Raw genomic sequence first — 18,529 nt, 5'->3', positions numbered from 1 at the left:
TGTCCCCCCTGTGCTGGTCAGACTATCCATCATCTCAGGGCTCAGAGCCCCCGTGTGCCACCCAGGACAGTCCCTCCCGTGGGTGCCCCCAGCTGTGCTGCATCCCCCCCTGGGGCTGGACATCACCCTCCCATGGTGCTGTACCCCCCCATCCCACAGTTGTGTCCTGCTGCAAGATCAATGGGTGTTTATTGGGGTTTTTTCCCAAAAAAATTGTTCTGCTATCCCCAGGTTGAGAATGTGGCCTTGCGGCATCCCCCAAAATTGGGGCAACCCAAGAGGGGGTCCTTGTTTCTGGTACTTCCTGAGGGTTGTGCCTGGCTGTGGGTGGGGACCCCACAGCACCCACCCACCCACCAGTGATGGACCAGGATTGACCCATTTCCCCAAGTGCCGTGGGTGCTGGCACCCCTGTTTCAGCATCCTCCCACAGGACCCCGGGCTCCATCCAGAGCTGGGGTCCTGCAGCAACACTGGCACTGGCTGGGGATCCAGGACCAGTTAAGGATGAAGTACCAGCTGAGGGGGGGGGGGTTCGGTACTGGTTGGGGGGCTCCAGTCCCAGCTGGGGGTCTCTGATAATGTCTGGGGGCCTGGCACCAGTTGGAAGCTCCAGTACTGTTGGGAAGGGCTCTGGTACTGGCTGGGGGCCCCAGTGCTAGCTGGGGGCCAGTTAGAGACTGGGACCAGTTAGGGACTTGGGACCAGCTGGGGGTCTGGGGGAGCTCAGTACAGTCGGGGGGGGGGGGGGTGGTGTCAGTCCCAGCTGGAGGCTCCAATTCCAGCTGGGAGTCCAGGACTGGTATGGGAGGGTTTGGTACTGGCTGGGGGGAGGGAGGGGGGCAGTACTGGCTGGGGATGGTCTGCTACTGGCTGGGGGGCCAATACTGGTGTGGGGATGTCCTGCACTGGGGGGGGACGACACGGTACTGGTGTGGGGATATCCTGTACTGGGGGGGGGCAAATCTGTCTGGAGGGGGGCCAGCAATGGTGGGGGCGTCCTGTACTGGCTGGGGGGGTGCAGTACTGGTTGGGGGAGGATGGGCAGTCTTCTGGGGGGGTCCAGTATGGACTGGGGGGCTCCAGTACCGGTGGTCCTATACCGACTGGGGGGACTCTGGTACCAGCTAGTCCACTCCAATCCCACCTGGAGGAGGCTGAGTACTGGGGCGGGGGGGGGAGGTCTCCGGTACCGGCTGGGGGCGGGTGATGCCGGCCGGGGGCTCCGGTGCCGCCGGTGCTGCAATGCCGCGGGGGTGCCAGCGGCGCTGCGGCAGCCGGGGCGGGCGAGCCGGGACCGGGGAAGAGAGGGGAGGGGGGGGGGAGCCGGGGCGGGGCGGGGCGGCCCCGGGGCGGGCGCTGCCGGTGCCGCTGCCGGCGCCGGTGCCGGTGGGCCCGGTGCCGTGCGCGCGTGCAGGGGGGTGGGGGTGGGGGGGGGGCGGGGGCGGCGCTCCCGGCCCGGTGGCCGCTCCCTGCCCGGCCCGGGGCGGAAGGACGGGCAGGACGGTCCCCGGTTCGGCGGGCCCGGCGCGGCCGCGCTCGGATTATGAGGGAACCATGAGCCCGCTGCGGGGCTGGCTGCTCGCCGCGCTCCTCTCGCTCACCCCGCGGGCAGGTAGGTTCCCGCTCCCGGTTGCCGCTTCGCTCCCGCCGTCGCCCCCGGTCCCCGGCTCCCCCCGGCCCCGGTCCCCGGCCCCGCCGCCGCCGCCGCTGCGGCTTTTTCGCTGCATCGACACATTTTTCCGCAGCGCCGCCCCGCAGCGCCCCGGGAGGGGCCGGGGCCTCGGCCCCCCCCCCCCCCACCTCGTTCCACCGCCCCGCAACCACCCGGCCCCGCACCTGCCGCCCCGCCGGGGGTGGCCCGGACCCGCACCCCTGTCCCCCGGGCGTCCCCGCGGGAGGTGTCCCCATGCCAGCCCTCCGTGTCCTCTCGGGAGGTGTCCCCATAGCGGCCCCCCCCCGCCCCGCCGTTTCGTGTCCCCTGGGTGTCCCCTCCGGGAGGTGTCCCCCCATAGCCGCCCCTTAGGTCCCCTCTGGGATGTGTCCCCATATCGGCTCCCCTGTCCCCTGGGTGTCCCCCGAGGAGATGTCCCCATAGCGGCCCTCCGCGTCCCCTTGGCAGGTGTCCCCATAGCAGCCCTCTGGTGTCCCCTGGGTGTCCCCTCTGGAGGTGGCCCTACACCAGCCCTCCTGTCCCCTCCGTGTCCCCCCTGGGGGGTGTCCCCCATAAAGGCCTTCCGTGCCCCCTCAGGAGGTGTCCCAGTGGGTGATGGAGGGCTGGAAGAGGGACGTGTCCCCATCCCAGTCCCCCATATCCCCTGGACGTACCCTCGGGAGGTGTCCCCATCCCGGCCCTCCCTGTCCCCTGGACGTCCCCTCCAGGATGCGCTGCTGTGCCCAGACCTCCCCCTGCTTCCTCTAGGTGCAATGGCGTTTCTGGGTCCCCCACGTCCCCTGGGTGCCCCCCTGTGGGATGCATCGCTTTACCAGCCACCCGTGTGTCCTGGGTGTCCCCTCCAGGACATGCCACTGTGTCCAAGGCCCCCTGAGCTTCCCCTCCCAGATGTGTCCCCATACTGGTCCCCCACGTCCCCCAGGCACCCCCCAGCCTGTGCTTGCTGGGTGTCCCCTCCTGGACGCACCACCGTACCTGGGTGTCCCCCCCATATCACCCACCATCCACCCTGGGACATGTCCCCATACCCACCCTCCACGTCCCCTGGGTATTCCCTCCGGGACAGGGGTGTCCCCTTGGGGATGCAGTGCCACACTTGGGTCACCCTAGAGCGCATCCCTATCCCCATCCCTCCTTGTCCCCAGCCCCCCGTGTCCCCAGCCGTCCCTGGGCCACCATGACCTGCTCCCCTCGCCCACAGGTCCCGCCGCGCAGGCCGGCTCGCTGCAGCGGAGGCTTCCCCGGGCCGGATGGCAGGACGGGCGGGTCGTTTCCCAAATCACCCACCCCAGCAGGCTGGTGGGGCACAGCTCGGGAGGAGAAGTCCAGAAGCATCAGCTGGACACCAGGGTCAGGAATGAGCCTGGAGGAGGAGGAGGAGGAGGCCCTGTAAGTGAACTGCACCCCCCCCCATCTGCTCTCTTTTGGGGGTCCCTGGGTGGGTGGGCATGTCCCCCGGCAGCTGCCGTGGCCGGCCCGGCTGCACCCCAGCATGTGCGCGACCACCGGCATCCTAAACCGGGGCCTTCATCCCCCCGGGGACCATACTACCGCTGTTCCCCTCCCCAGTGGGGCATCGATGTGTGCCCCGAAATCCCATTAAATCTGGGTACCGGGGATGCGCGCGCGGGTGTTAGGAGAGATGAAATGGGAGCGGGCAGGCAGGCAGCAGGCAGGTCTCCTGCAGAATGAATGGGCTCATGGCTCCGGCGCCAGGGAGGACGGATCCAGGCCACGTGGGAGCAGCCCCATGCATCCCACCCGGTGCCACCCCCCAAGCCGCAGCTGTTTTCCCACCCTGGGCTTGGTGCATCCACGCTGGCCGGCGACCTTCACCCCGGGACCGGCGGCTGGTTTGCCTGGCATTTCGGGGAGCCGGCACACACGTCCCATCCGGCACGGGGAGGGGGTTGATGCTTTCAAAGAGGCAGTGGCGGCTGCGGAGGCTGGCGCGCATCGATCCCCCCCATCCTTGCCGGATAAAAAGTGAAATAATGAGCTGCAATTGCCGCAAAGGTGATTTAAACCCGGCATTAAGTAAAACCACCGGATGCCGGAAAATGCCGGTGGGTGGCCGGGCCGCCGCCAGTGCTGGCGGGATTTTAGGGAGGTGTTAAGCCAGGGCATGGTGGGGGGATGGAGCGGCTGCAGATCCCGGGGAATTTGCAGTTCGGTCCCAGCGGCAGCACCGGCGGAGCTCCAGTGAGCCTTTCCTGGCCGCGCTGCCTGACTCGGTGGACACAGTCTTGGCCCAGGACGTCCCCTCCTCGGGGTGCTGCATGGTGGCAAACGGGTCCTCATCCCCATGTCACTGTCCTGAGCTGCGCCCGGGGTCTCAGCAAGGGGATGGGGCACCCTAGGAAAGGTTTGGCTTTCCCTGGCCATCGTTTCCCCCCAGTGGAAAGCCCTGGGGCTCCTGGGGGACATGCTGGTGGTGATGGACCCTCACCCATGCAGCGAGTTTGCCGGGTCTCAGGCGGGCACCGCAGAGCACGGCTCCCGCTGCCGCTGGCAGGAATTAGGTCAGGAGCGACGGGCGCCGCAGGGCGGGTGAAACACCGGCTCGGCACTGCCGCGGCTGAGCCGGGCCCGCTGGGGGTGGAGGTGATGCTCTGGCAACCCCTACCCAAATATGGCTCCTGAGGAGGTGGGCGATGGGATGCAGGTGCCCTCGTGGCACTGCAGGAGTGATGATCTTGGGGCAAAAAAACAGCTTTTTTCCTTTACGTTGAATTTTGGGAGGTTAAAAATAAAAGTGCACCTTTAGAGGCCGCATATTTGGGTTGGTTTTTTTTTTTTTATTAGTTTAATTTTTAATTTTCTTTCGGGGGCTGGTGCGGGGGAGCTGACGGCTCCAGCTCTCTTGCAGGGGCTGCACCTGGCGCAGGTGAGCTTCGTGGTGCGCGCCTTCGGCTCGGCCTTCACCCTCGACCTCCAGCTGAACCAGTGAGCAGCTCCGGGGGTCTTAGCGGGGTGGGGGGCACCCACTGTGGGGCTGGGGGCACCTGCCATGGGGCTGTCACTGTCCCCCAGCAGGAGGGAGGGGGTGGAGAAGTCAGGGGTCCTTGGGGACAGGGGTGGGTTGTGTGGAGCCATCCCAGCTCCAGTACCGGAGCTGAGCTGGGGGGGTGGGGGGGAAGAGGGGCCTGTGGGGTGCCAGCACCCTCCCAAAGTGGGGGTTCCCGCACCAGGGTGATGCCACGTGCGTGGGTGGGTGCACAATGAGGGTGCTGCCGGCAGGGCCACGGCTGCTGCCATCTCCCTCCTCCTCTTCTTCCTCTTCCTCCCCACCGCTGTGGCCTCTCACCCACCCACCTGATCCCGGCAGCCACCTCCTCGCATCCCACTACGTGGAGCGGCACGTCGGCACGGGCGGCAACAGCAGCCATAGCACGGTAAGCTGCGTGCCGCGCCGTGCCGTGCCAGCGCTGGGGTCACAGTGGCAAATTTGTAACTCCAGCAGAAGCCTAGGAGTGGCCACCAGCAGCTCAGCATCTCCACCTGGGTGGTCTTGGGATGCCCCCCCTGCCCCTGGGGTGCCCAGCCCAGGCATCAGGGTGCTGCCCCAGTGGGGGATGGGGGGATGCATCTCACGTGGGTGCCGGTGATGGGTGATCCCCAGGATGCTTTGGCACACGCTGCCAGCCTTGCCCCGGGCAGCAGTGGGTGCCCACCCACGTGCCGTGGGTGCCAGGCGCACCCCAAGGGTGAGGGGCAGCGAACGCCAGAGCCGCCAGCCCGGGGATGCGGGCTCCTGGGGATGCTGGTGAGGGGGGCAGCTGCCTGCGCAGCAGCGGGCAGGATGGGACCCAGGGGCAGGGGCAGGGTCCATCTGGCTCAGCCGCCTCTCCCCGCTGTGGCAGGGTGCGGGGGAGCACTGCTACTACCAGGGCCGGATCCGGGGGCAGCCCTACTCCTTCGTGGCTCTCTCCAGTTGCCACGGCCTGCGGTGAGTACCCCCCGTCACCAGGCGGGCCGAAAGGGGGGCTGTGGGGGGGGGCTGCACCCCTCTGCAACCTGTCACCCCCCCTCTCTTTGCAGCGGGGTCTTCTCAGACGGCCGAGCCACCTACCTGATCGAGCCCCAGGTGGGCGTTGAGCACGGGCAGGTGAGTGGTGGCACCGGGACCTGCCATGTGCCTGCCTCAGTTTCCCCACTGCAGCATTACAGGTCTGGCTGCGGCTCGGGGACAGCCTTGGGGACTCAGGGACGTGGCGGTCCCCCTTCCACACTGTCACGTCCACGTGTGGCTGTGACACTCGTCTCCCCATGGCAGGGCCTTCGACCGCACGTCATCCAGCGTGTCCCCAGCTGTGCCGGACCGGGTGAGCCTTTGCACAGAGCCGGCGCTCGTCCCTGAGGACTGGTGACGGTGGCCCCAGTGGCCCCGTGTCCTGTGCCCCACCAGCTCTGTCCCTTCCCTCCAGGCTGCCTCTTCCCTGCGCTGAACCAGCCCATCGCGGGTGGGTTACCAAAGCTGCGGTGGCGGCGGCAGGTTAGCAGGGACAATGGGGGACATGGGGCAGGGGACAAGGACGCTTGACCCCAGTTGGTGTCTGGCTGCCGGCTCAGCCTCGCTAGGATGGCCGCTTGCCCATGGCACAGCTCTGCCGTGGGTGCAGCTGGGCTGGTTTGTGAGTGCTGGGGATGTGGTTGCAGGACGATGCTCCTGCGTGGGCTCGGGGATGCCCTGGGGACCCACTGGCAATGCTGGGGGGGATCCACCCCGAGCCCACCCAGGTGGCGTTCCCCACCTCCATGCATCCCAACTATCCCTCACGAGCAGCCACAAAAGGGGTTAAAAAGCCCCTTCGCTGGGGCTCAGCAGGTGGATCCTGCCGGAGCTGGCTCAGCTGTGGGCTCCTGCCGGCAGGTACGCCGAGCCCAGCACACGGTTCACAGCGAGACCAAGTACATCGAGCTGGCGGTGGTGAACGACCATCAGCTGGTAAGCACGGGGGGTCCTGGAGCTGGTGGGGTGGGGGGTCAGGGTGGCCCCCCTGGCCCAACCTGGCCCCTGGTGCCCCCCCAGTTCCTGCAGCTCCGCAAGTCTGTGGTTCTCACCAGCAACTTCGCCAAGTCCGTGGTCAACCTGGCCGACATGGTGAGAGGGTTTGTCCCTGGGGGGGGGGGTTGTCTCTGGGGGAGGTTGTCCCAAGGGAGTTCTCCCCAGCACCTGGTGGGTTTGTCCCTAGGAGGTTTGTCCCACTGAGGGTTTGCCCTTGAGGGGACTGTCCCCAGTAGCTGGTGGGTTTGTCCCCAGGGAGTTTGTCCCTGGTTCCTGCTGGGTTTGTCCCAGGGGGATCTATCCCCGGGGGGTTGGGGTCCCTTGAGGGTTTGTCCCCAGGGGGTTTGTCCCACTGTTTTTTTATTGCTGTTTGTCCCCAGGGGTTTGGTCTGCAGCACCCGGTGGGTTTGTCCCACTGGTGGTTTGTCCCCAGGGGATTGTCCCGGGGGTGGGGGTTGTGCCCAGCTCCTGGGGGATTTGCCCCCAGGGAGTTTGTCCTCAGAGGGTTTGTCCCTGGTGCCTGGTGGGTTTGTCCCTGGGAGGGTTGTCCCTGGGTGGGATTGTCCCCAGCAGGTTGGTCCCTGGCACCTGATGGGTTTGCCTCTGGGGCTTTGCCCCCCAGGGGTTTGTTGCCGGTAGCTGGTGGGTTTGCCCCGGGGAGGAGTTTCATGCTCAGCACTGTCCCCTCATCCCCACAGATCTACAAGGAGCAGCTCAACACCCGCATCGTGCTGGTGGCCATGGAGACGTGGGCCTCGGAAGACCGGATCCGGATGGGGGAAGACTCCCTGGAGACCCTGAATGAGTTCGTGAAGTACCGGCGCGAGGGACCAGCGGAGCAGAGTGACACCGTCCACCTCTTCTCGTGAGCGTCGCAGCCGTGTCACCTCCCCGGGGACGGGAGCTGCCGTCCCCCGTCCCCACCGTCCTCTTCCTCGCAGGGGTCGGACGTTTCAGAGCAGCCGCAGCGGCACCGCCTTCGTGGGCGGCATCTGCTCGCCCGCCCGCGCCGGGGGCGTCAACGAGGTGGGTGCGGCGAGACCCCCCCATGAGAGCGGGCTGGGAATGGGGGGGTCCCTCCAGTGACTCCCCCGTCCCTCCGGTGCAGTACGGCAACGTGGCGGCCATGGCGGTGACGCTGGCGCAGACGCTGGGGCAGAACGTGGGCATGATGTGGAACAAGCACCGCACGGCCGCAGGTACCTGCCACCCCCCCGGGAGCGGGATGGGGACACTGCAGGGACACTGTGGGGACACCAAGCCAGCAGCCGGACAGCTGGCACCCCCAGCCCATCTCCTCTCCTCCCAGGGGACTGCCGGTGTCCGGACTCGTGGCTGGGCTGCATCATGGAGGACACAGGGTGGGTGCCCGCTCAGGGTGGCACTGCCATCGTCCCCCGCATGCCTTGTGTCACTGCTGGGGACATCGCCGAGGGTCCTGCCCCGTTTTGGGTGACCAGCCGTGCCTGGCGATGCCACCCGGGGGGGTACAGGGGGGTGACGGTGGCCCCCGCCCTGCAGGTACTACCTCCCGCGGAAGTTCTCCCGCTGCAGCATTGATGAGTACAACCAGTTCCTGCAGGACGGCGGCGGCAGCTGCCTCTTCAACAAACCCCTGAAGGTAACGGCCCCCCCTGACCCTCCGAGCCCTGGGGAAGCAACGCCCCTGGGGCAGCTCCAAGGGTCCCTCGGGACTTGCGGTCTCCCCCAGCCCTTGCCACGTCCAAGGTAACGGTGCCAGCATCAAACCTGGTGTCCCCGGCGGGGAACAGAGCCGGACCCTCATGCTTGATGGCAAAAAGCAAGCAGTGTCGGCATCCTGCCGTTCCCCTGGGGATGCGATGCCCTTTTGGGGGGGGATTGTGGCAGCACCCTGCTTGGGGACACCCCCAGTAGCTCTCGCTTCCCCCCACCTCGATCCCGGCAGCTCCTGGACCCTCCGGAGTGCGGCAACGGCTTCGTGGAGGCAGGAGAGGAGTGCGACTGCGGCTCGCTGGCGGTGAGTGGGGACCGAGGTCTGCTCGCCGCGGCCGTGCCCGGGGGCTGCCGGCATTGCCGGGTGGCTGACGTGCCACGCCGGCTGCTGTCCCGGCAGGAGTGCGCGAAGAGCGGGGGAAACTGCTGCAAGAAGTGCACGCTGACCCACGACGCCATGTGCAGCGATGGGCTCTGCTGCAAAGGCTGCAAGGTGTGGGGCCGCGGGGGGTGGGGGGGGCCAGATCCGGCATCCCACGGGGCCAGATCCGGCGAGCTGCCGGGGTTCCTGTGCTGTGGGCTCCTGATGTGGTGGCTTCATCCCCCCTGGGTGCAGTACGAGCCACGTGGCGTGTCCTGCCGGGAGGCCGTGAACGAGTGCGACATTCCTGAGACCTGCACTGGGGACTCCAGCCAGGTGAGCTGGGCTGGAGGGGGAAGCGGGGGGATGCGTTTCGGGGCCATGTGGCATCACCCGTCCTCTTCTCCATGTCCCCCAGTGTCCCCCCAACCTCCACAAGCTGGACGGCTACTTCTGTGAAAACGAGCAGGTGAGTCCAGCCCGGCATGGTGGGACACAGCCGTGGGGCTCGGGCATGTCCTGTGAGCTCGGGCACATTCCCGTGGGGCTCTGGCATGTCCCATGGGGTTGGACACATCCCTTGGGCTCCAGCATGTCCCTGTAGACTCCAGCATCCTGGTACTTGGGCATGTCAGCAATCGCAGCTGCGGCTGAGCCACACACATATGCACAGGTGTGGGGTTTGGGGGGAGCTGGATCCTGCAGTAGCCGGGGTCCCTGGGATGTGCAAGCCCTCCCCATGCAGCGGTTCATCATCCCAGCACTGTGCAAACCCGGGCTGTGGTCCCTGTGCCACGCACCTTCCCGTGTGTCTGTGTTTGCGCATGGCTGTGGCCCTGGCACCTTGTAATTTTTCTTGTCCGTGTGCTGCTTCCTTGTGCACAGGCGCCTGCAGCGATGGCCCGTGCGAGCCTCCCTCATCCACGTGCATCTGCAGCCGTGGGCCGTGCAAACTTTTCACACACACGCGTGCATGGCTCCCTGTGCCCCGAAAACTGTCCCGTGGCCGTGCACACACGTGGGTCCCCGGTCCCCGTGAACCTGCCCCCTGCCCATACAGCCGGGGTGGTGGTCCCAGGGCCAAGCACGTGGGGGGGGGGTGTGGGTGTGGGTGTGTGTGTCATTGTCCTCACACCACCTCTGTGTCCACGCACACACGCGTGCAAGCCCCTCCCCAGCCCCATGACCCCTCTCCCTGTTCCCCAGGGACGATGCTACGGCGGGCGCTGCAAAACCAGAGACCGGCAGTGCAACGCGCTGTGGGGCCGCAGTAAGTGCCAGCCCCGGGGTGGCTTTGCCAGGACAAGGTGGTGGTGGGGGGAAGGTCAGCAGGTGACAAGCAGGTGACACCCATTTTCTCCCAGGCTCGGCCGAGCGCTTCTGCTATGAGAAGCTCAACGTGGAGGGGACCGAGAGGGGCAACTGCGGGCGCGAGGGTCTGGGCTGGCTGCAGTGCAACAAGCAGTGAGTGAGCCTCGTCCCCCGTGTCCCCCGCCGGGTGCCACCCGCCGGCACCGGTGATGCCACCAGTGCCTTGCAGGGACGTCCTCTGCGGCTTCCTCCTCTGCGCCAACATCTCGGGCGCACCCCGGCTGGGCGAGCTCAGCGGCGAGATCGCCACCACCACCTTCTTCCACCAAAACCGCTACGTGGACTGCAGGTGGGTGCCACTGCCATGGGGACGGGGATGTCCCTGGGGGGGTGTGTGGGGGGGGGGGTCCTGGTGTCACCCACTCTCGCCATCCTGGCACAGGGGAGGCCACGTGCAGCTGGTGGATGGCTCAGACCTGAGCTATGTGGAGGACGGGACGCCCTGCGGGCCCGGCATGCTGTGTCTCGACCGCAAATGCCTTCCAGCCACGGCCTTTAACTTCAGCTCCTGCCCCGGCAGCTGGGACGGGAAGATCTGCTTCGACCATGGGGTGAGGGACACAGGAGGGGGGGACAAAGGGGACTCAGGGGGGTGTCGCGGCAGCGTGGAGGGGTGACACCGTGCCCTCGCAGGTTTGCAGCAATGAGGGCAAGTGCATCTGCCGGGCCGAGTGGACGGGGAAGGACTGCAGTGTCTACGACCCCATCCCTGAGCCGAAGCCGACGGGGGAGACTGAGCGATACAAGGGTCCGTGCGCCCCGCGGGGGGGTGGGGGGTGGGGGACAGGACGGGCTCCCCGTGCCCCTGCTGTCCCTGGTCCCCACAGGCTGGGACATCCCGCTTTGTCCCCAGCCATCCCCTGGGAGTCCAGTGTCACCACCACCCCCCCGCCCTGGTGCTGTGGCTCCGCTGGGCACAGCTGGGTCTTGTCCCCCCTCCAGGTCCCCACAGTGCTGGGGCTGCCCTGGGGCTGTGTCCTCATGTCCTGTCGTGTCCCCCCCACTGATGTGTGTCCCTGTCCCCTTTTCCCTGTCCCCTCTGTCACAGGTCCCAGTGGCACCAATATCATTATCGGCTCCATCGCGGGGGCCGTGCTGGTGGCTGCCATCGTCCTAGGGGGGACAGGCTGGGGATTTAAGTAAGCAGCCGCCGCATGGCTCGTCCCCTTCCGCTGCCGGCACCGTCACCGGCCACGTCCCCCCACGCACCATCACCGTGCCAGGGCCAGGCCCCTGCCCTCCTGGGGACACCCCAGGCACCCCTGGGTGGGGGCACCTCCAGCCCCCCCTGCCAGCTGGGCATCACCTGCAGCATGGTGGTCCCGCGGGGATGCCCAGTCCCCTTGTCCCTGCCCGGTCCCTTGTCCCAGCCCCTGCCTGATCCCCTGGCCCTGCCTGCCCTGCCTGCATGTGGCATCGGGGGTTCGCTGTCACCCTGACCCCTTGGTCAGTCCTGGCCCCGTCTGTCCCCAAGCATGGGGTGCTGGGGTGGGGGCTGTGTCGGTGACCCCCCCGTGTGTGTGTGTGTGTGCTCCTGCCTGGCACTGGGACACGTCTGCTGCCTGTGGGACCAGGGACACTGGGGGGGGCGGGTGACACACACACACCAGGGGGGACAGCAGGGACGGGGGGGTGGCACTAATGCTCCTCTCCTCTCCCCCTGCCACCCCCCAAGGAACATCCGCCGAGGAAGGTACGACCCGGCGCAGCAGGGAGTGTAACCGTCCCCCCCCATCGTCTCCTCCTCGTCACCGTCACCGTCACTGTCACCGTCACCGTCCAGCAGCCTGACGGCGTGGGAGCCCCCCCGGGCCGGGCCCGTCTGTCCGTGTCGCTGTGTGTCCGGCCGTGCTGTCTCCATCTCTGTGCCCCCCACAGCTGAAAAGAGACGGTGGTTGGGGGGGGGGGTCTGGCAGCAGCCCCCCTGATGCTGGCTCTTTTCGGCTCAGTGTCCCCCCATGTGTCGTCCCCCCCCCGTGTCACAGCCCCACACTAAACGTACCCCACTTCTGTGTTGCAGGTCCGGGGGGGCCTGAGCGGGGCTGCTCTGCTCCCCCCCCCCTCCCCAGCACCTCATTAACAGCAATTAAACGGGGCACCGCTGCCAAGAGTCCGGCCGAGGAGGAGAGCGGGGGGGCAGCACTCGGGACCACCCCCCCCGACCCCCACCACACCACCACGAATGTATGGGCCCCCCCCAGCCCCCGCCCTGGGGCCGGCGGCACTCCCAGCACTGGGATGAATGTACCTGCAGGGGCAAGCAGGGACCCCCCAGCCCCACATCCCCCCTCTCCCTCCCATCAGCATCTTCCAGCTTTGGGGCCTCGGTCCCCCCAATGGCAGGCCAGTACCCCAGGATGAGGCCAGTATACCCCAGGACCAGGCCAGTATACCCCAGGACCAGGCTAGCACCCTGCCCCAGTGCAGGGCCTGGGCATCGTGTCCCCCCCACCCCAGATGCCAGGTCTGGGATGGGGTCCATGGGGGCCAGGTCTGCACCTCCAGATGTGCCCCCCCCGCCCCGCAAAGTGGCTCAGCAGCCCCCAATGTGGGGCAAGTCCCCCCAAACTCTTCCCCTGCCCCCAAATGTCATGGCTGCACCTACCCAGCCATGGGACCCCGAGGTCCCCAGCGGTGGGGACCAGCACCCATGGTGCCACGCTCTGTCTCTAGGGCAGGGACTGCCCCCCCCCCGCCCCCAGCTTCCCCAGCTCAGACAGCTAAACCCCAAACTGGTGGCACTGGGGGGGGGCAGGTGACAGCAGGGCCCACCCTGGGGCTGGGGTATGGGGTGAGCCCCAGGCTGGTGGCACACGGGACTGCTTGGTGGGTGGCACGTGTCACCTCAGCCCCATGGCAGGCTGATGGCATCTGTCCCCCCCCCAGCAGGCTCGTGCACAGCACCTGGTGGGATGTCCCCTGTCCCCATGGCAGGTGGGTGGGATGTGTCACCCCATCCCCATGGCACATGTCACCCTGCATGGGGTGGCTCCGTAGGGCCACCCAACCCACAGCACCGTGGAGCACCAGGGGCAAACACTGGTCCCTTCAAACACTGGCGACAGCATTGGGGGGACACTCCTGGTGACTCTCAGCAGGGGAACAACAGGGGACGACACACCATGCCCATGGCGGTATGGGGGTGTCCCCTCTGTGCCCTCCCTTGCCTAGCGTCCCTGCTCGCCACCAGGCCCCTTTGCCACGGAGGCAGAGGGTGTCCCCAAGCTCAGCCAAGGCCAAAGTGTGTGGTGGCCCCCAGCATCGTGTGACAGCCCAGCTGGGCGCCCACGGGTCCCTTGGCTGTGGTGGCACCAGACAAGGGACAGGGCACCTCCGTGTCGGGGTGTCGGGAGGTGACAGCAGGACAGGGGGTGGCTGGACGTCCCCAGGCTTGGCTTCAGTGGTGGCTCCTCACGTGATGTATCACTGATGGGCTGGGGGACATGGGGCCACCACGGGCACAGGGGTGTCTGGACCAACCCCCCCCATCCCCACCACTGTCACCCCAAAGTCCCCACAGCTGTCACGGCCACAGTGCCGGGGTGGTCCCCGCAGCAAGGGGACGCCCCTCTTTCAGAGCAAGAAGCCACCGTTGTCACTGGGTTTGGGGACATTAATATATATATATATATATATATAAAAATATTGGGGGTTTTTTTTCTTAATGATTTTAATGCTGTAAGGTCAAGTGGTGCCGCTGCGGACACGCCAGGTAGGGCCCACGGTTGGGATGGGGGGGTGCACCCGGTGCTTCCAGAGCCAAGAGAGCAAAACACACACCACCCCCCCCCCGCAAACCTCCCCCCCCCCCCAAGCAGGCTGAGCTGATGGGCCCCCTCCCGGCATGCGGCAGGGGACAAGCACACCGGGGCGGTGGCAAACCCCCGCCTCGCCAACTCACCGCCAGCCGCACCGCCATCCTGCGCCGCCTCGCTCCGCGCTACCGCCCGCAGCCGGGATGGGGCCCTGGGTCATGGGGTGGGGGCTTCGCCACCCCCCCCCCCAAACGCCTGCACCTCGTCTCACGCTCCTGCTTTGCACGCGCTGGGGAGCCGCCGTCGCCGCTGCCGGAGACACCGTTGCCGGAGATGCCGCGTGGTCCTCGCTCGGCCCTGGCTCTGGCCCTCGGGAAGCCTCCTGCAATGTCGCAGAATTTATTTACAATAAAGATTTGGAAAATGATGGGGGTTCTGCCTTCCTCCGGCACCGGGGGTGGGCAGTATGGTGCTGGGGAGGTATGATCCTCCCTGTATTTCATCCATGAGGATGCTCCGGTCCCTGGTCCCCTCCACCTCATCCCACCAACATCCTCCCCATGTCCCACGCTCCACCCTGGCCCGTCCCCAAGGGTTGGGACCATCCGAGTCAGGGTTCCCATTGCATGGACATGATGGCACATGGCGAGTGCCACCGAGCTCCCTCCCTCGGAGCTTTTGCCCAGCCGGGAATGCTGCCCCGCCATGGGGACACGTCCGCTCCCCATCCCACTGCAGGGATGCTCAGTCCCGCACCTCTCCCAGCACAAGGACACGGCTTCATCCCTGTCCCACCACATGCACCAAGCGCTGTCCCAGCATCCTTGCACATCTCTGGGACACAAAAGCTGTTCCCTGTCCCATCGCAGGGACACAGTGGCAGGTCCCCGTCCCCTCCCAGGAACACCCTCAGGCTGCATTAGCTCCGTGCGGGGTCCTGCCTGGCGTTGCAGTGGGGTGAGCAATCCCTGGCAGATGGGGACTCGGGGACAGGTCCCCAGCTACCAGGGGGACCCATGAGGATGGAGCACCCTCCCATGGGACCAGTCCAGGTGATGCTCAGCTGGGGCTGGTCCAGCAAAGCTCAGCACAGTTGGACTGACCGGCATAGCCGGATTCCTTGGCACAGCCGGACTCCTGCTCGGCACATCGACCACGAGAGGGCTCTCCCAGTCCAGTCCATGTACGCCTGGACTGGATGGTACAGGAGATGCTCTGATGTCCTCAAGATGCTCCAGGGCCACACGTGGCCCCACCGTCCCCAGCCCCAAGCTGGGAGGAGGGAGTCTGAGAACAAAGGCACAGGGTGGGGAGGGGGCTGCAGCACATCCCCCCCCCCCCATTTAGGGTCCTTTGAGGGTAAAATCGGTGGCAGATGGGGGACACCACGCAAGCGCTGCTGCCAGCCCCCCATGGCCCTGGTAGCGGTGGGAGAGGCCCAGCATGCCCTGTCCACAGAGGGTCACTTCCCTGGGGGACCCCCCTCTTCTCTGCCAGCCAGGGACAAGGGATGGGATGCAGGACAATGCACACTGCGACAACCCACCCCCGTGGGGCCAAGCCCCCGACCAGTGGGGTTGGAGGTGCCCCTCACCCTGCAGAGCCCTGGAGGGACCCACTCTGGTCTCCCGCTATGCATGTAGCACAAACCCACACCTGGATTCAGCACCTTCCAGGGAGGTGCTGAGCACTGGGGCTCACGTACACGATCTAGGGTGCCAGGGTGGGTGAGGACAAGCTGCCAGCTCTGCCCCACCTGTGGTGCTGGGGGTGCCCAGGAGCGTCTCGGGGTGCTGCCAGGGTGCTCCCTGGGGTGCTGCCTCCCTTGGGGGGAGACCCAGCCCCAGGTGGGGGCCTCTCTCCTGGTTTCAAGAAGGGTCAAGCTCATCTTATTAAAGCAATCACCGTCATCCACTCACTCTGTCCCCCGCAGCTACGGCCTCGCAGGAGGCAGTGTGGGGTGGGGAAGATGCTGGAGAACCCTCTGGCCACAGAAGGGAGCGTGGGGCGAGCAGCCGGCTGAGCCGGGGGGTCTGCGCCAAGAGCCACCCCTCATCCTCGCTGCCTCCTCAGCTGCAGTGTCCTCCCCTGCCAGGGCAAGGCTTCAGCGCCGCTCCTCCCCACAACACCGTGAGCCCATCGCAGCGGAGACATCTTTATATGCCTTAAGGATTTTAGCTGCAGATTCCCTACCAGCCACAACTTGAGATGCATCTTGGCAAGGAGCTATTTTGGGCTGCTGTCTAGATACCAGCAGGATGAGTGAGCCAGAAATATTCCAGATGCACAGACTGTTTCTGAATCTTGAGTTATTCACGGCTTTCAGGGTCAGGAGGGCAAAAAAACATGACTTAAAAGTCAGTCCAGCTCCAGTCTGCAGCCCCATAGGGTCACTCACCACCTATGTTGCTTGCTTAGGGCAGGGTCCTGCCTGCTGGCACCGCTGCCTGTGCTGGGCAGGATGGGGCTCCCGAGGACGCTGCAGTGCAGTTGGATGTGCCCAGCACAAGGGAGATGCTCCTTGGCCAACTCCCCAGGACCACAAAAACTACAAGGGGCAGCAGGGTCCAGTGCTCAGAGGTGCCTAATGCCCCAGGCCACCGCCTCTCTCCATTGCAAACTTCTCCAGCTCCTTTCTAGCTTCCTCCATCGCATCACCCAGCTCCTCTGCCTTTTGAAGAGGAGCTGCCCCAAAACACAGAGCACAGGCTGGCTGGAAGCTGCAGTGCTCCTGCCTGTCCTCAAGCTCCTTCTCCCACTCCTAACTCACCAGTTTTATGTTAGAGACCAGTCCTTGCACTCGGCTCTGATCCACGCTCCTCATCCACCGCTGCCAGATTTTAGCCACAATTGCTAAAGGTTAACCACATCGCCCAAGGGAGAAGCCACAGTCTCCCATTTCCATACTGGGTGCCAAGATGCTCCTCTGATGAAGGCTGCAAGGTCGGCATCAGCTTTTCGGTTCCTCCGAAGTCACTTGCAGAGCTCTATCCCTAATCACAATGTGATACATCCAACTGTAATGCAACACACCTGAAAGGGCCAGCAGGGAGCAATCCCTTGGGCAGGCCTGGGGGATGTGTCTGTCTGAGCAGCTGTCACTTACAAGGATAAAATCAAAGACTTATTTGCCCCTCTTTTCACTGAAAACAGTAACGAGCCTCTAAGGGTGCATCCTGCCAATTTCAAAAACCTGCAATGTGCAAAAAAATAATAGTAAATCCCTCATGATTAGTAAAACCAAAGAAATGAGAAACCAGCTCTTCCACAGCCGCCTCTGTGTCTGTGCCATTACATAATGGGAAACCCTTGAACCTAAAATATCTCCGCTCCTTTGGTTGCCGAAGCTGATGATTGACCATCTGGCTGCAATTTTTCAACTATAATCTAACGAGGCAGACTTTGCTTTTAGGGTGCACACAAGGAAGAAAATCCTCAAGGACTCCCCAGGAACATGGTCAGAGCAGAGGCTGCAGCATGGGGGGCCGCCATGTGAGCGGCAGCTTGCGTGAGCAGAGGGAGGCTATGACTTCTCAGCTCTTGTGCTCGTAAGAAAGCTGAGACGTTTCGGTCAGCTTTTGAGAGCAGGGGGAGGTGTCAGATGATCAGGAGGCAATGCTGCCGTGTGAAGTGAAATGGGGAAATGTCATCCTGAAAGGAGTTTTCTTTGGGGGATAAATCACAGGTGAGAGAAAGTAACACCCCAAACATGAGCTTCACAATGCAGCTGGAAGAACCAGGTCCTCATTTTCCATGCAAATAAATGAAGAACCCGAACTGAACTCCAACCACAAACCAGAACACAGGTTTTCCAGCTGGGAAACCCTTCGAAGGCTGACACAACCACACAGCACAGAAGCTGTCCGTCTGTCCCTTCCCTGTTTGAAGCACTCCGGTCATGCACCCACACCCTCGAGCAACAGGCGCTTTCTACTCCAGTGATGATGCTGGAAGACAGCATGACTTCTTTTGGCCGTGTCACCTTCTGTTCCTGGTGGGAAACTGATGTCTGGAGAGGGAGTGAGAAGAGGAGAGAGAGGATGGGAAGCATTGAGCCCACTCTGGCTCTCCCCCAGAGTAAGTCCCCCAGCACACAGCATGGCCTGTGACGGAGCAGGACCAAAGCAAGTCCTTGCTGTGCCTCTCTGAGTTGAGGCTTTTATTTGGTACACAGAGATTTTAGGGAAATTCACCTTTTTGTCCCCGTGGGGAAATTCTGCAGGCAAACAGCTGAGAAACGGTCACAAGGAGTAGGCACACTTCAGGCAAAAGCAGATCCCAGGTCTGTCTCGCCCGCTATGGGAATTTTGTTATTTAGGCTCCAGCTGGAAACAAGAAACAAATCAGTGCACAGAAAAGAAGTAGTTCAGGGAAAAGCAGCAAATGTCTCTGAGGCTGAGCAGCCTCAGCTCCGCACGTCTGTCTTACACAACGCTGTCAGTCCAAATGGCACTCCAGCGCGCTGATCAGAAACCAGGCGCGTCAGGGGGAAGGGGAGCATCAGCGTTTCCAGCTGCTGAGGGTTTACTGAGCACAACACATCTGCAGCAGAGGCAACTCGAGCTTCGGGTGGACTGGGAGGAGCTGGGCAGGCTGAGCTGAAACGGATTAGACCAAACGGTCACAGGAATTTTGGTAAATGCTTGTTGCAGCTCCGCAAACAC

General features: G+C 64.7%; 1 protein-coding gene and 1 long non-coding RNA gene across 3 annotated transcripts; one reads left to right on the top strand and one right to left on the bottom strand.

The window, feature by feature from the left end:
• Window positions 1-1,410: 1,410 nt before the first annotated feature.
• On the top strand, window positions 1,411-14,289 carry ADAM11 (ADAM metallopeptidase domain 11). 2 transcript variants are annotated; one of them, XM_069786809.1, is made up of 26 exons: window positions 1,411-1,615; window positions 2,877-3,064; window positions 4,545-4,621; window positions 5,004-5,070; window positions 5,539-5,624; window positions 5,717-5,783; window positions 5,952-6,000; window positions 6,103-6,170; window positions 6,549-6,623; window positions 6,708-6,779; window positions 7,382-7,548; window positions 7,625-7,709; window positions 7,792-7,882; window positions 7,993-8,044; window positions 8,205-8,304; window positions 8,611-8,682; window positions 8,779-8,871; window positions 8,995-9,075; window positions 9,158-9,208; window positions 9,946-10,009; window positions 10,104-10,203; window positions 10,280-10,399; window positions 10,493-10,661; window positions 10,744-10,858; window positions 11,786-11,803; window positions 12,131-14,289. In XM_069786809.1, the coding sequence occupies exons 1-26, from the start codon at window positions 1,558-1,560 to the stop codon at window positions 12,469-12,471; spliced, it is 2,526 nt and encodes an 841-aa protein (XP_069642910.1). In that variant the 5' UTR covers window positions 1,411-1,557; the 3' UTR covers window positions 12,472-14,289. The 2 variants fall into 2 exon arrangements, with proteins under 2 accessions (XP_069642910.1, XP_069642912.1); XM_069786811.1 differs by lacking the exon at window positions 12,131-14,289 and adding an exon at window positions 11,159-11,249 and having other exon boundaries at window positions 1,413-1,615; window positions 11,786-12,124.
• On the bottom strand, window positions 14,125-18,271 carry LOC138686026 (uncharacterized). The gene is made up of 5 exons (XR_011325346.1): window positions 18,059-18,271; window positions 17,662-17,874; window positions 16,636-17,058; window positions 14,969-15,152; window positions 14,125-14,247 (listed from the first exon to the last, which is right to left on the bottom strand). It is a non-coding gene; the product is annotated as an uncharacterized lncRNA (long non-coding RNA).
• Between the last annotated feature and the right edge of the window lie 258 nt (window positions 18,272-18,529).

Source organism: Haliaeetus albicilla, chromosome 7 (assembly GCF_947461875.1).
Source record: "Haliaeetus albicilla chromosome 7, bHalAlb1.1, whole genome shotgun sequence".
Classification (NCBI taxonomy): domain Eukaryota; kingdom Metazoa; phylum Chordata; class Aves; order Accipitriformes; family Accipitridae; genus Haliaeetus; species Haliaeetus albicilla.
Note: the sequence above shows the minus strand (reverse complement) of the source record. Positions and strands in the feature narration are given on the sequence as shown.

Coding starts and splice junctions, on each gene's coding strand:
- ADAM11 (XM_069786809.1), top strand. CDS start 1,558: ATGAGCCCGCTGCGGGGCTGGCTGCTCGCCGCGCTCCTCTCGCTCACC. Junction 6,001..6,102: donor CCCCAGCTGTGCCGGACCGG/GTGAGCCTTTGC, acceptor CCTTCCCTCCAG/GCTGCCTCTTCCCTGCGCTG. Junction 7,549..7,624: donor GACACCGTCCACCTCTTCTC/GTGAGCGTCGCA, acceptor TCTTCCTCGCAG/GGGTCGGACGTTTCAGAGCA.